General features: G+C 41.7%; 1 protein-coding gene across 3 annotated transcripts; it reads left to right on the top strand.

Moving 5' to 3' along the window:
- Window positions 1-111: 111 nt before the first annotated feature.
- On the top strand, window positions 112-11,887 carry LZIC (leucine zipper and CTNNBIP1 domain containing). Of its 3 annotated transcripts, none has more exons than XM_058719164.1 (7): window positions 112-463; window positions 5,835-5,943; window positions 6,959-7,094; window positions 7,363-7,461; window positions 9,540-9,635; window positions 9,825-9,906; window positions 11,484-11,887. In XM_058719164.1, exons 2-7 carry the CDS (start codon window positions 5,843-5,845, stop codon window positions 11,540-11,542), a joined length of 573 nt encoding a protein of 190 aa, XP_058575147.1. In that variant the 5' UTR covers window positions 112-463; window positions 5,835-5,842; the 3' UTR covers window positions 11,543-11,887. The 3 variants fall into 3 exon arrangements, with proteins under 3 accessions (XP_058575147.1, XP_058575149.1, XP_058575148.1); XM_058719166.1 differs by having other exon boundaries at window positions 112-405; XM_058719165.1 differs by lacking the exons at window positions 9,540-9,635; window positions 9,825-9,906.
- The last annotated feature ends 758 nt before the right edge of the window (window positions 11,888-12,645 follow it).

Genomic DNA, 12,645 nt, shown 5'->3' on the forward strand with positions numbered 1-12,645 from the left:
TGGGTTTGACGGCTTCCCCCCAGGCGTGCGGGGGTGCCGGGCTTTCCTCAGTGACGCCCGCGACCTCTCTAGGGAACGTCTCAGAAAGGCCGCCCGAGGCGCAGTGGAGGGAGAAAACGGGTTCCCTCCCTCCCTTGCCCCGCTCTCCTCCTCCCCCGCTCTCCTCCTCCCCCTGGTGTCTTCCTGAAACGGGAAGGATGTGTTTCGAGCGCAGGCTGCTCAAGTGGAAGTTACCTGGACTGCTTTAGGCCAAGTTTATGTGTCAAGTAAATGAAACTACTTGATGGTTTCCTATTCCTCAGCCGACTCCACCTCCAAGCGGTTTGAACTTTGAGCTTCTTGTAGCCCTGATGAACAATTTGGCTTTCGTCAAGTTTGTGACACTTGGAACTTCAACAGTTGGAGGTTTATGCACTTTGGGACCGGGCCACACTGTGCGGAGTTCAAAGTCCTAGGAGGCCAGGTGAGCGCGAAACGAGCACCTTCCGCTCCAGATTACGGTTTTTGAGCGCCCTTTTCGGCAGTTTTGTGAAAGGTGCACCGCCTTTATTGACTACTAGGTGGTGCCAGCGAGTCAATCTTTCTGGATAAATTTCAAATAATGAGCAGTGCCGGGATGTGGCTTTTGAAGTGCCCCATCTTCCCTGAAATTTACTTAAAATAGTTTTACCTCTTTAAAATAGCTGGTGCCCTTATACACTTTATCCAGTTATTGAATATCTATTCTCTACTCAGTGCTGAGGATGCTAAAAGAGGAATCAAATTCATTTTCTCCTGAGAGTTTATAGTCTGGAGAGAAAGGCCAATAATCAATGCGCTATAATGAAAGCAGATAACTTAAGGCAGAAATAAGTGCAAAGAAGAGAATAAGATGTGAGATGCAATGGAAGAAGCGATCATTATTCATTTACCAATTATGTATCCAGACCTTCTGTCTGCCCAACGTTATTGTAGCTGCTGGTGTATAAAGAAGTAAAGGGGCGCCTGGGTGGTTCAGTTCGTTGACCTTCCGCTCAGGTCATGATCTCACGTTTGGTGAGTTTAAGCCCCTGGTGAGAATTTGAGCTGGCAGTGCAGAGCCTGCTTTGAATTCTCTGTCTCTCTGTCCCTCCCCTGCTCATTCTTTACCCCCCCCCCCTCTCTGTCTCTAAGATAAATATTTAAAAAAAAAAAAAATCCCAAGTTACAAATAATTCACAATTTAGTGATTGGGAAGGAACCAAGAAAGACATTATGGAGAAGCTGAAACTTTAGCTAGACCCTGAAGAACGGATTACCTGGGCTTGATAGGTACAAAAAAAAAAAAACATGCTCAAAGAAAAGAATGAAAGTGCATGGCATGTTTTGAAATAGCAAGCAGTGCTCGCTTCGGCTCCACATATCCTCAAATTGAAACAGCAAGTAGTTCAGCATGGTTAGACTGTAGGAAACTGAGCCTGAAAAGACACTGTCGGTTTTAGGTTTGGCCTTACTTTCGCGGGAAAATTCAACAGATATAAAATGTAAAATTTTTTTAACTTTTTTTTTTTTTTGAGAGAGAGAAAGCTGGCAAGCAGGGGAGAGGGGCAGAGGGAGAGAGAGAGAGAACGTCAAGCAGGCTCCAGGCTCAGTGTGGAGCCTAACTCAGGGCTCCAGTCCCACAACCCTGAGATTGTGACCTGAGCCACAATCACAGAGTCAGATGCTCAACCACCTGAGTCATCCAGGTGCCCCTGAAAGAAAATTTATTTATTTATTATTTGTTTATTTACTTACTTATTTTAATGTTTATTTGTTTTTGAGAGAGAGAGAGGGCACAAGCAGAGGAGGGGCAGAGAGAGAGGGAGACACAGAATCCGAAGCAGGCTTCGGGCTCCAAGCTGTCAGCACAGAGCCCGACGCGGGACTCCAACCCATGAGCTGTGAGATCATGACCTGAGGCGAAGACCAACACTCAACTGACTGAGCTACCCAGATGCCCCTATTTACTTATTTATTTATTTACTTACTTAAATGTTTATTTTTGAGAGCCAGAGAGCGCTAGGGCACACATGCAAACAGGGGAGAGGCCAAGAGAAAAGGAAAGAGAGAATCAATCCCAAGCAGACTACACTGTCAGCACAGATTCCAATGTGAGGCTCAATCCCATAAACCATGAGATCATGATGTGAGCAGAAACCCAAGTCAAACGCTTAGCCAACTGAGCCTAAAATAAAATTTAAATGTGTATTTCCCAGAGGAAATTATACGTGAAGCATAGCTGTAATAAATTAGATTTTTGGCTAACCTATTATACATGACATACAGCTATAATAAGTAACACTTCTGGCTATAATGTAGCTCGTTTATGTTTCTGTATCATTAATCACTGTAGATGAGTTAAGCCAATTTTAACCGCTATGGCAGTAAGAATAGATTTTCACCGATTACATTCTATTTTGAAATATATCATAAGGAATTCTCTTCATTGAGGTTCACATACCAGATCATCTGGTAGTGGTTATGTGTAGGAAAATTTTAAATGCTTTAATAAGTTACCCTAGGATTTAGGTTTTGATGAATCATTATACCTGATATTAAGCAAAACATGTTTCCTGAAAGAAATGTGAGTTTATATAAATGGAAAACCTTAAACACTATGTTGTTGTTGTTTTTAAGTTTACTTATTTATGTTGAATGAGAGAGTTCTGGGGAGAGACAGAGAAGGAGAAAGAATCCCAAACAGGCCAGTGCAGAGCCCAACTCAGGGCTCAAACCCATGAGCTGTGCGATCATGACCTAAGCCAAAACCAAGAGTCAGACTCTTCACCAACTGAGCCACCCAGGCCCCCCTTAAAGACTATAAATGTTGAGATGAACGCATACAGTATCAACACACCAAAAGCAGCAGCTTTTCTCTACACTAGCAATAATCAGAAAAAAACATTTTTAAGTAATCTCTGTGCCCAACACCAGGCATGAACTCATAGATCATGAACCCGAAGATCAAAAAGTTGCATGGTCTACCAACTGAGCCAACCAGGTGCCCCACAATAATTAGAAATTGTAATAACGGGTGCCTAGTTGGATCATTTGTTGAGTATCTGACTTTGGCTCAGGTCATGATTTCACGATTCACGAGTTCGAGCCCCAATTGGGCTCACTGCTCTCAGTGCAGAGCCAGGTTCAGATCCTCTGTCTCCCTCTCTCTTTGCCCCTCCCCCACTCACACTCTCTCAAAAATAAAGCATTAAAAAAAAAGAAATTGTAATAACAAGAAGTCTATTCCCAGTAGTAACAAAAAATATATATAAAATGTCGAATAGCCAGTGTTCAAGGCCTTTGTTAACAAAACAATACTTTTAAAATTAAAGATTGTGAAAGAAAGCCAAGATAAATGGAGTAATATATTGTTTGACAGGAAGATTCAAATTTCAGGGATACAGATCTGCATATTAGGCTCTAATTTTAATGTAATCCCTCTCAAAATTTCAGTTGCGTTTTTTTTTAATGTTTATTTATTTTTGAGACAGAGCATGAGCAGGGGAGAGGCAGAGAGAGAGGGAGACACAGAATCTGAAGCAGGCTGCGGGCTCTAAGCTGTCAAGACAGAGCCCGATGCGGGGCTCAACCTGCTGAGCTGTGAGGTCATGATCTGAGCCGAAGTCAGATGCTCGACCGACTGAGCCACCCAGGCACCCCTTCACTGCATTTTTAAGGGGACTTGACAATCTGATTCTTAAATTCATCCAGAAGAGAAAATGCATAGGAATAGCCAAGAATTACGGGGGAAAGAAAATTCCACAATAATAAAGGCAACTCCCTATCAGTTATCACTGTACACCAGCTTTATAGCTGACAAAATAACAAGGTAGTCTTACGACCAGAATGTTCTCAGTGAAACAGACGTGAGTCTTTCTACTGAGTCTACATTAAAAGTGGCATAAAGGGGCACCTGGGTGGCTCAGTCAGTTAAGCGACTGACTTCGGCTGAGGTCATGATCTCGCAGTCCATGAGTTCAAGCCCCATGTCGGGCTCTGTGCTGACTGCTCAGAGCCTGGAGCCTGTTTCAGATTCTGTGTCTCCCTCTCTCTCTGCCCCTCCCCTGTTCATGCTCTGTCTCTCTCTGTCTCAAAAATAAATAAACGGGGGCGCCTGGGTGGCGCAGTCGGTTAAGCCTCCGACTTCAGCCAGGTCACGATCTCGCGGTCCGTGAGTTCGAGCCCCGCGTCAGGCTCTGGGCTGATGGCTCAGAGCCTGGAGCCTGTTTCCGATTCTGTGTCTCCCTCTCTCTCTGTCCCTCCCGCGTTCATGCTCTGTCTCTCTCTGTCCCAATAAATAAACGTTGAAAAAAAAAATTTTTTTAAAAAAATAATAAAATAAAATAAACAATAATAATTTATTATGACAAAAAAAAACACCAATAAGTAAAATTTAAAGTCAAGAGATGAGATAATATTTGCAACATAACTGCAAAGGCTTCATACTGCTGTAAATCAGTAAGAGAAAAATAATCCAGGGGCATATTTCCAAAGGAGAAATTCACAGCAAAAATTGTCAGTGCCCGCAAGTTATTAGGTAAATGCACATAAAACCAACAAGACAATGCTAGGAGTGTTCTTTTTTTTTTTTTTTTTTTAATTTTTTAATGTTTATTTATTTTGGAGACAGAACATGAATGGGGGAGGGGCAGAGATAGAGGAAGACAGAATCTGAAGCAGGCTCCAGGCTCTGAGCTGTCAGCACAGAACCCGATGCCGGGCTCGAACCCACAAACTGCGAGATCATGACCTGAGCCGAAGTCAGATACTCAACTGACTAAGCCACCCAGGCGCCCCAGGAATGTTCTGAGTCCTAGAGAATACTTATTAAGAATGAAAAAGAATGTTACAATGAATCTTTTTGTAAAGCAAAAAGATCTGTTTCTTTTTTTTTTTTTTAATTTTTTTTTTTTTCAATGTTTTTTATTTATTTTTGGGACAGAGAGAGACAGAGCATGAACGGGGGAGGGGCAGAGAGAGAGGGAGACACAGAATCGGAAACAGGCTCCAGGCTCTGAGCCATCAGCCCAGAGCCTGACGCGGGGCTCGAACTCACGGACCGCGAGATCGTGACCTGGCTGAAGTCGGACGCTTAACCGACTGCGCCACCCAGGCGCCCCTCTTTTTTTTTTTTTTTTTAATGTTTTTATTTATTTATTTTGAGAGAGAGAGGGAATGTGCAAGCAGGAGAGGGGCAGAGAAAGATAGAATCCCAACCGGGCTCCACAGTGCAGAGCCCCATGCAGAGCTCAACCCCACCAACCATGAGATCATGACCTGAGCAAGGGTTGGATGCCCAACCAACTGAGCCACCCAGGTGTCCCAGCCCTAATCTATTTCTTTATAAAATTGTGTTTTCAGGGGTGCCTGGGTGGCCCAGTTGGTTGAACATCCAACTTCAGCTCAGGTCATGATCTCATGGTTCATGAGTTTGAGCCCTACACCCGGCTCACTGCTGTCATCCGCTTTGGATCCTCTGTCCCCCTCTCTCTGCCCCTCCCTGCTCACGCGTCTGCTCTCTCCCTCAAAAATAAATAAACATTTTTAAAAGATTGTGTTTTTAACTCTCAATTCTGTTTAAAGTAAGATGGACCAATAGTGAAGACTTTTAATTAATTTGTCAAGTCAGGTAAGAAGACTGCCAGGCATTCTTGTGGAGTGTTCCTAGTATAGGAGTTTAAACTTCTATACCTAAAATGAAATTCTCTTTGCACAACTCTCTTTCCCACACCTGTAGCTCAGAATGAACATAGCCCATTGTGAATTGCACTGGAATGTGGAATCCTTTCAAATAACCAAATATATACTGTATGTGGGCTTATTGTTCTTCCTAGAGATCAAAATGGCTTCCAGAGGAAAGACAGAGACAAGCAAATTAAAGCAGAATTTAGAAGAACAGTTGGATAGACTAATGCAGCAATTACAAGATCTGGAGGAATGCAGGTGAGAGTAACTGCTGCTGTGCAGTCCAGTGGCTTTTTTCTGCAGCTAGATTACAAGCTCTGGGTGCAGGCCCGTGTGTGATTTTGGTTTCCCCTGTAGTGTTCTTCACAGTGCTTTGTCTGTTGGAGAAATAAACTCAGTGCGAGCCTTGGAGTCATAAAGGTAACCCCCTTAAGTTTTCATTTCCCTGAGTGTGAAGTGAAAATAATAACTAACACCTACCTTCTCTTCGGTGTTTAAAATAGGCCTGCTTGGTATCAAGCTGAGAAGATACTACTTGAACTTCTAGTGTCTTTTCAACTTCAACTGTTCCAAGGACCAAAAGTGTTCATTGCCTTTTTTAACTACTTTGAAAGGTTGTTGTAAATATTTCAAGTCAAGGGGCCAAAACGATACTTGGCCCAGAGCCGATGCTCAATAAGTGGTAGCTGTCGTTGAATTTGTAGTGAATGTTTAATAAATGGCTTGTTCGAGTAGTGAATAAAAGTAGCCTCGTTTGCAGACGACAGGTGGTGCCTTGCTATTGTATTTCAAGGTGCACAAAATTTTATCTACCATCAATGATGGTCATAAATGAAATGGCTGCTTTGTCAAGCCCTGTTGTCTGTCAAGCACTTTCTATATTTCATTTAATGCTCGTAGCAGCCCTGTAAGGTAGTACTATCATTGTCTGTGGCTTATAGATCAAGAAAATGAGACTCAGCTGTGTTAAGTGTCTTGCCCAAGGTTACGCATTGATTCGTAGAGTGCTTAAAGGAAGTTATTTTGTGGTTTGTTAAGTGTGCCTCATTTTGGTAAAAGAAAAATGGTTAATTATCAAGGTAACCACATTGCAGGAAAGCGCCCGTATTACTAACATCTGAACACATCCGTTATTAGCATTTTGTTGCTTCCTTTCAGCCTTGTCCCTCAGTATATTTTCCGTAAATACATGTATCTGAAGTCTTAGAGTCCAAATATAAGATTGTTTTTTTTTCACTTAGAACTCTGTTTTTCTATGTTTGCTGTACTTCAGAGAGGAACTTGATACAGATGAATATGAAGAAACCAAAAAGGAAACTCTGGAGCAACTAAGTGAATTTAATGATTCACTGAAGAAAATCATGTCTGGAAATATGACTTTGGTAGATGAGCTCAGTGGAATGCAACTGGTGAGCATAATTTACTTACACTAGTTACACAGTTTGTCTTTTTCCCCTTTTTTTATAAGTATATTTAAGATAGAAACCCTTTTTTGGGGTTTAACTTCCAGATGAGTGTCTGCTTACCAATACAACAGCATAGCAAACGGAAACTAAAATTATAACGGTGTTTGATGAACAAAGACGACCTGTTAGTAATTGAAAACTCATCAGTCAATTACTGTAATGTCTGATTCAATGGAATATTTGGCTTAGTTTTTACCTTCTTGTATCCTAGGCTATCCAGGCAGCTATCAGCCAGGCCTTTAAAACCCCAGAGGTCATCAGATTATTTGCAAAGAAACAACCAGGTCAACTTCGGACAAGGTTAGCGGAGGTAAAATTTCTTTACATTGATTTAGTTGCTGTGCGTATTTTTTTCTCAGCTCCAGAATTTGCTCATTATGTTAGTCTGAAGTTTAAAAATTGGTGAGTTGAGAATGTACACCACCGCCAAGAGTGAATCCTAATGTATAGACTGTGGACTTGGGGGGATTGTGTGGTGTCAGTGAGCCACTCTGGTGGATGATGAAAAATCATGGGGAGGCTGTGCATGAGTGGGGGGCAGGGAGGATACGGGAAATTTTTGTATGTTTACACAATTTGCTGTGAACCTGAAACTGCTCTAGGAAATAGTCAGCTACCAAAAAAAAAAATTGATCAGTTGATTTGAGAGCCACCACCCACAGTTTTCTGACAAAATTAGTCTTTTGAGCAATTATTGAATATAGAGGTATAAACAGCATATGGCACTTTAAATTGCTACTAACTGCTTCTACTCGAACCCCAACTTTAAGGTTTTACCATTTATTTCTGAAGCCGAGTTGAAATCCCATCTAGAATTCATTAGCAGCATTGCTTTTTGTGCATGTAGCCTTTCTCATCTAAGAATTTCAAACATCTCTATAAACCTGGATTTGAGAAAGTCTGTTTATAGACTTGAATATAATTAAGGCATTAACAAGTGATTTACAACCACTGATAATTCAGTAGCATAGCATGGACTTGGGTCAGACTGGCAGGATTTGTATCCCTGCTCTATGGTGGAGGTATGTGACCTTAGGGAAGTTACTTTTAATAGTTTTAACACAATTAATAATCTTTGTGTTTGTTTATTTTTGAGAGAGAGACAGAGCGTGAATGGGGGAGGGGCAGAGAGAGGGAGATACAGAATCAAAGCAGGTTCCAGGCTCAGCTCTCAGCACAGAGCCCGACACGGGGCTCGAACTCACGAACTGTGAGGTCATGACCTGTGCCGAAGTTGGAAGTTTAACCAACTGAGCCACCCAGGTGCCCCAATAAACTTTTTGGTAAATATTATTACTATTATTATTGAAGTTGAATAAGTTATGTTACTCAACCTATTTGTGCCTCAGTTTCCCCGTCTATAAAAAGGTGATAATAGTAGTTCCTACCTCTTAAGGTTGTTATGAGGAGTAAATGAAATAATATGCGTAAAGCACATACTATGTGTAACATGCAATGTGTGTAAAGCCCATGGAATAGTACCCAGGCATACTACAGGCTATCAGTGTTTCTGGTGATAGAGGTGATATTTAACCAACATTCCTGGAGAGCTGATACCAGTTATCTCATTCAAGCCTATAGACCACACTTCAGTTTAAGGGAGTGAGTGCTTGAAGGGTAGCTTCTCTCTAAAGGAAGGTGTTGACCTACCAGTTCCTCAGTAAAGTTTCTAATCAAGGCAGTGGTTATGATTAGCATTAAGATTTATTAGAACTGAGGGGCGCCTGAGTGGCTCAGTCGGTGGAGCATGTGACTCTTGATCTTGGGGTTGTGAGTTCGAGCCCCATGTTGGATATAGAGATTACTTAAAAAATAAAATCTTAAAAGATTTATTAGAACCGTGTAACTGTATTTCTGACATGTTTGCCTTGAATTGATTCTATAGTTCTTTATAATAGTCAGCTAGAGGATCTTTTTTCTTTAAGAAGAAGTAGATCTGGGGGCGCCTGCTTAAGCAGCCTACTCTTGATTTTGGCTTGGGCCGTGATCTCGCAGTTGGTGGGTTCGAGCCCTGCATTGGGCTCTGCGCTCACAGTGCAAAGTCTGCTTGGGATTCTCTCTCCTCCTCTCTCTCCTCCCCTCCCCTGCTCACTCGCTCTCAAAAAAAGTAGATCTGAAAATCTGGATTTTATGGATAAAATGTTTTGTTTTGTTTTTTAATGTTTATTTATTTATTTTTGAGAGAGCGAGAACGAGCACGAGCAGGGGTAGAGGATCTGAAGTGGGCCCTGCACTGACAGTAAAGAGCCCTACGTGGGGCTCAAACTCATGAACTGTGAGATCATGACCTGAGCCAGAGTCAGATGCTTAACAGACTGAGCCACCCAGGCGCCCCGGACACAATGTTTTTAACTTCAGTACCATATTCTTTGCATTCATCCATTTCAGATGGATAGAGATCTCATGGTAGGAAAGCTGGGAAGAGGCCTGTACACTCAACAGAAAGTGGAGATACTAACAGCTCTCAGGAAACTTGGAGAGAAGGTACCTATATTTAATTTAATATATTACGTATAAAGAAAAGGTACAAAGTATTTGGTACAGAACTTTGTGAGCTGTGATCTAGTTTGTGGTCCTGAGACATTCTTAAAGGTGGTTCCTAGAACCTCTTGTTAACATTCGAATCCGCTCTCTCGGGCTTTGTTTTGTTTTGTTTTGTTTTGTTTTGTTTAGCTGACCGCAGATGATGAGACCTTCTTGTCAGCAAATGCAGGTGCTATACTCAGCCAGTTTGAGAAAGTGTCTACAGACCTCGGTGAGTCTCCTCGTATTTCTGAAAGCTGTCCAGGCATTACTGCTCACATTGATGGATACCATGAGTGAGATAACAGGATGGCCTTATCTTGAGTTTAGAGGTAAAACCAGGGGCGCCTGGGTGGCTCACTCTGACCCTTGATCTCAGCTCAGGTTGTGGTTTCAGGGTCCTGATTTCAAGCCCTGCATCGGGCTTCATGCTGGGCATGAAGCCTACTTAAGAAAAAAAAAAAAATTGAGGTAAAACCAGAAGTGTTTTCTTTTTTTTTAAAAAAATTTTTTTAATGTTTATTTATTTCTGAGACAGGGAGAGACAGAGCATGAGTGAGGGAGGGGCAGAGAGAGAGGGAGACACAGTATCAGAAGCAGGCTCCAGGCTCTGAGCTGTCAGCACAGAGCCCGACACGGGGCTCGAACTCACAAACCGTGAGATCGTGACCTGAGCCGAAGTCGGTCTCTCAACCGACTGAGCCACCCGGGCGCCCCAAGAAGTGTTTTCTTTATAAATCCCTCGTATTAGGTTTATTTCCTAATATTTTTAAATTGGGGCGCCCGGGTGGCTCAGTCGGTTGAGTGTCCGACTTTGGCTCAGGTCATGATCTCACAGTCTGTGAGTTCGAGCCCCTTGTCCGTCTCTGTGCTGATGGCTCAGAGCCTGGAGCCTGCTTCCGATTCTGTGTCTCCCTCTCTCTCTGCCCCTTCCCTGCTCATGCTCTGTCTCTCTGTGTCTCAAAAATAATAAAAACATTAAGAAAAAAAAAATTTTTTTTAATTAAAAATAAATTAATATAGTCTAATGTTTTAAAAATATTTGTCACCTAAATATAAAGTAAACTAAAATTTTATATATTCTATCTCACATTTTTTTTTTAATTTTTTTTTTTTTTAATGTTTATTTTTGAGAGAGACAGAGACAATTAGTGGGTTAGGGGCAGAGAGAGAGGGAGACAGAATCCGAAGCAGGCTCCAGGCTCCCAGCTGTCGGCACAGAGCCTGACGCGGGGCTCGAACTCATGAGCTATGAGATCATGACCTGAGCCAAAATCGGATGCTCAACTGACTGAGCCAGCCAGGTGCCCCCTTACTCTAACTTTAAATGTGAAATAGAGGGGCACCTGGCTGGCTCAGTTAGTAAAGCATGTAACTCTTTTCTTTTTTTTTTTTTTTTAATTTAAAGTTTATTTATTTATTAATTTTGAGAGAAACAGAGACAGAGTGAGTAGGGGAGGGGCAGAGAGAGAGAGGAAGAGAGAGAATCCCAAGCAGGCTTTGTGCTGTCAGTGTAGAGCATACAACTTTTGATTTTGGGATCGTGAGTTTGAGCCCCACATTGCAGGTAGAGATTACTTAAAAATAAAGTAAGTGAAGTAAGGAAGTTGAAGTAAGGATTTGTAACCAATAAATCATCCTCTGTGTGTGAGATATTTGTGCAGGGGAAAGGAAGTTGGGAATTGGTACTGGGAAAGTTTAGGGGTAATGCTCTGATTATAGAAGTGAGTTTTATTTTCTGTTTCAATAGCTATGGAACTTTAAATGCATTTGAAATAACCTTTGTTTATTATGTTTATTTCTCCTTAGGCTCTGGAGACAAAGTTCTTGCATTGGCAAGTTTTGAGGTTGAAAAAACAAAAAAATGACATGGTGTGGAAGCTTGGGACATTGATCACATTCTTGCTGTAAATGGCATTTGTCTCATAGGGATTTTGAATCATTGCAAAGAAATCAAGAGATTCTTGAAATACATTGATAACCTGAGAAATGGTGATGGAAAACATACTTGTGGCTTCTGGTTATACCCTTCCTCGTTGTGCTTCAGGGCTACTTGCCTGAGTGATCCTAGATGGGTGGGATGAGGAACCCATTGGGCCTTATTCATCATGTCTTGTGTGTTTGAGAGAAGGAACAGAAAACAGTCTCTCTGCCTGTTTTTATTAAGCCTCCTTGTTTTAAGTGCTGATAGTAAATGAAAAGATGTGAACTAATGATTCTTTTCTGCTCATAATTTATCCCCACTTGTTGGAGTGAATAGTGTACCAACATCAATAGACGTCCTGTGTGTTTATAGAATTTTAGAGTTCTAAGTGATCTTGGAAATCATTTTCATTTTATAATCAAGGAAACAGGCTCAGAAAGAACAAGTTGACTTGCTGAAAGTCACATCCGAGACAGAGCTGGTTTATAAGACTTGGGCATCCTGACTCTCGGTTTAGTGCCCATTGAGTTTTATTTCTTTATTTTGTGCTGTTTTTAAAAACTAATTAACACATATTTGGGCAAGTCCGTGTTTATGAAAGTTCCATGTCCCAACAAAAAGTTGTCACTAAGGGACCATTCCTCCAGCCTGTAGGGCCTCCATATGAAAGGGGCCCATTGTATCCCTCAGTTGTGAGCTTGGAACAATGGGAGCCCTGTTGAGAGTCTTCTGGAGTAACTTAACCTCCTGCTTTGTTTCACCAGGGAAGTAATTGAAAGTGGCAGCTAGAGCCCCCCGCCCCAGCCCTCCCCACCTTGTGTGACCTCTTTGCTGAAACCCAGTAGGTGGTGACTGTAACTATTATTTACTCTTCTGTTTTTGGAGAAACACAAAATAAGTTACGAGGAAAAACATACTCTCAAGTGTTTATATTGCATGCTCAAATATATAGATTTCCCCATGAGTGTGTATATGCTAGCTTATTTTCTAGGCTCGGGCCACTTTATATTTTTTTCATGTATGTCTCAGTTTTCCTTTGCACTTTAT

The sequence above is a fragment of the Neofelis nebulosa genome, chromosome 2 (genome assembly GCF_028018385.1).
Source record: "Neofelis nebulosa isolate mNeoNeb1 chromosome 2, mNeoNeb1.pri, whole genome shotgun sequence".
Classification (NCBI taxonomy): Eukaryota; Metazoa; Chordata; class Mammalia; order Carnivora; family Felidae; genus Neofelis; species Neofelis nebulosa.